Source organism: Lentinus tigrinus (assembly GCF_003813185.1).
Source record: "Lentinus tigrinus ALCF2SS1-7 unplaced genomic scaffold L226scaffold_61, whole genome shotgun sequence".
Lineage (NCBI taxonomy): Eukaryota > Fungi > Basidiomycota > Agaricomycetes > Polyporales > Polyporaceae > Lentinus > Lentinus tigrinus.
The window spans coordinates 1-3045 of NW_027137970.1; the positions used below are offsets into that span (position 1 = coordinate 1).

Consider the following 3045-nt stretch of genomic DNA (forward strand, 5'->3'; position numbering starts at 1 on the left):
CTGATGACTTGGCGCAGTGGTGTTCTTGGGTACGCTCAATGGCCAGTTGGAGATCTGCAAGTACACGTCATCCGGCCAACTCATTGGTCCCACTGGCTGCTACAACCTCACGCCTGCGTTCCAATGGATCGACCACTGTATCATTAGTATCATCCTTGTGTTCATGATCGCATACCTGCCCCTCTTCCTCCAAGGTACGCGTTCACACCCTTCCAGTCTTCTGACGCTTACTGACATCTACTCGCAGAACTCGTCGAGCGTGGTACCATCAAGGCCGTCATCCGTCTTGCGAAGCAGTTCGGTTCGCTGTCACCCGCGTTTGAAGTCTTCTCCACCCAGATCTCGTCGCACTCGATCATCACCAACTTGACCTTCGGTGGTGCTCGGTACATCGCGACAGGCCGTGGCTTCGCGACGACACGTATTTCGTTCGCCATCCTCTACTCCCGGTTCGCGGGCCCGAGTATCTACCTCGGCATGCGTACGCTCATCGAGCTGCTCTACGTGACGCTCACGATCTGGACGGGTTGGGTGACGTACTTCTGGGTCTCTATCCTGGCCATGTGCGTCTCCCCCTTCCTGTTCAATCCGCACCAGTTCTCCGCAGCGGACTTCATCATCCACTACCGGTACGTATGTTCGACATGAAATTGGTGCTTCGCACTGACCACTACGTTCGCAGTGAATTCGTGAGGTGGATGAACCGCGGCAACTCTCGGGCGCACGCCAACTCGTGGATCGGCTACTGTCGTCTCTCGCGCACGATGATCACTGGATACAAGAAGAAGCGTCTTGGCCACCCGTCGGAGCGGCTGTCTGGAGACGTCCCGCGTGCAAAGTGGCGGGCGGTCATCTTTGCGGAGATCATCTTCCCCATCGTCATGGCCGTTCTCTTCGTCATCGCGTACATGTTCGTTCAAGGTGTTTCCCGACAAGGACGACAAGCAGCCCCCGAGCCCGCTCATCCTTATCGCCATCGTCTCCCTCGGCCCTGTGGTGTGGAACGCGGCGGTGCTGCTTGTGCTGTTCTTGTTCTCGCTGTTCTTGGGTCCTATGCTCGACAGGCCGTTTAGGAAGTTTGGTTCGGTCATGGTGTTCATTGGTCACTCGCTCGGTGTCATCAGCATGGTCGCGTTCTTTGAGTTCTTCATAGGTCTCTTTGTCATCATGCGGCGTCGCTATCCCTTACTGGCTTTGTATACTGTCCCCTTGTATGGTACCCAGAGGTTGTTCAGGCAATGACAAGTCTGAGCACAATCGTGATTTTGTATTTACTGTGTAGAGACAGTAGGAAGACTAGCAATGTGTTCGGAATTGTCACATGTCGACAAGATACCTCTAGCCTTGGCCTCTTTTATAGTGCAACCCAGCTCAGCCAGTTGGAACATTGACGCTTGGTTGAACAGCACAATGGAACCCCTGCCTTCAACCCCTGTGAGGGGGTGGGAGTTCTGTGGGGTAGGCTGTGAGCCGTCGCTGGTGGTAACAATCTGCAGGTCTGTAGGTGCATCAGCGTACAGTACAGTGCCAGTTCAAAATAGGCAGAACGTTACCAGTCAGGTCGACATTGAAGTGAATAAAAAGCGAAGAGGGATAGAATAGTAGAACACCGGGAGGGATCTCGATGATCAACTTTGCCTCCCAAAGAACCAGCCAGGCCTTCTCCCCATGAGCGAACCGACCTGCCTTATGGTCAACACACAAAGCCTCAAATAAGACTGATTACTCACCCCATACAAACACAACGCACAGCATGAGAGCGAGGTTCTTGCCGTCCACATGAGGCTCAGTAGACACGCCCCGTACCTCTCCGCGCAGTCCATTTATGCAAAAGTTGTAGAAGCACTCGAACAGGGGAGTCGCCCATTCACAGCCCATCTCAAGCAACTTTGCCTTACATCGGTCAACTCGTTGGGCGACGAAGGGAAACCGAGCTCGCAGGACTCCAGAGGCGAATTTGCTGCATTTGCCCATTGCGCTGTTAGCAGCATGATCAATGATATCTTGAATGAAACTCACATGAGTCGAGAAGTTGCAGTGTGAGGCTCTAGGAGTTTCCTTGTTTGCTCCAAGTGTTGACGATGAAACAGAGTCAACTTGGGAAGCTGGCCAATGACTTTGAACATAATCGATCCATACAACACAAAGTGCTCGCACCTCTGACAGCTGTCGGTCAACACCAATAACCATGTACCAGTGACGGCCACGATTGTTTGCCTCGATGTCCTTGTAAGAACGATCGCCGCATGCCTTTATGTATGCAAGGCTCTCTTTCTCAATAGCTTCCAGGAAAGTACTGCCATCTGCTTGTAGCTCGGACATCAAAGGCGCTAGGTCGGTGCGGAAGCCATAAGCAATGCCGCTCTCATCGAGCAGCCAAGTCGCAGTTCTAATAGATATATTCAACCAACACTGCATACCCATAACAGCATCAAAGCACTCACCCCTCAAACGGCAGCTTCTGAAAGCCCTTCTCATTCAGCATGATATGCACAATCCGCCTGTCTAGCCATGCTTCCGTCAGTTCCTCATGCCCCACTCGGAGTCGATACCCCTGCCCAGACCAGCCAGTCTTGGTTGCATGCGGTCGAGTCATGTCGGCAGCGCTCTTTGCAGCCAGTGCTTGCAGGCGTACACCCTCTTCTATCTTGCGCCTGTTCTGACCTCTCTTCCTTGCATTACGAGACGGTTTGGGCCCCTAAAGAAATCATTTAGAACAAATCTCATTTCATAGTGATGTGTCACGTACTTCAAGGTAAAACTTTGCAAACCCAAGGCCAGGCTTCCTCTGAGTCCCCACATCGGGACGTGAGTTGGGGTCGCGAGGATCAGGACGACGACCTCTTGTATTGAGGATGTAATGCGGACCAGGTCGACGCGAGCCCGAGTCGCGTTCGTCAGGACGGCGGGAGCCCGAGTCGCGCAGGTCCGGTCGACGCGAGCCCGAGTCGCGTGGGTCCGGTCGACCCGAGCCTGAGTCGCGTTCGTCAGGACGGCGGGAGCCCAAGTCGCGTTCTTCAGGACGGCGGGAGCCCGAGTCGCGTT

At 53.9% G+C, this 3045-nt stretch overlaps 2 protein-coding genes across 2 annotated transcripts; one reads left to right on the top strand and one right to left on the bottom strand.

The window, feature by feature from the left end:
* Positions 1-82: 82 nt before the first annotated feature.
* On the top strand, positions 83-788 carry L226DRAFT_423868 (glucan synthase; the record flags this gene model as incomplete). Its single annotated transcript, XM_067674612.1, has 3 exons — positions 83-194; positions 248-629; positions 683-788. Coding segments are annotated over 3 exons (600 nt in total), but the record flags the coding sequence as incomplete, so codon positions are not given.
* A 483-nt stretch (positions 789-1271) lies between these two features.
* L226DRAFT_576322 (uncharacterized protein) lies at positions 1272-2485 on the bottom strand (the record flags this gene model as incomplete). The annotated part of the gene is made up of 6 exons (XM_067685330.1): positions 1272-1498; positions 1554-1682; positions 1731-1978; positions 2020-2105; positions 2158-2389; positions 2445-2485. The coding sequence occupies 6 exons, from the start codon at positions 2483-2485 to the stop codon at positions 1272-1274; spliced, it is 963 nt and encodes a 320-aa protein (XP_067529080.1).
* Between the last annotated feature and the right edge of the window lie 560 nt (positions 2486-3045).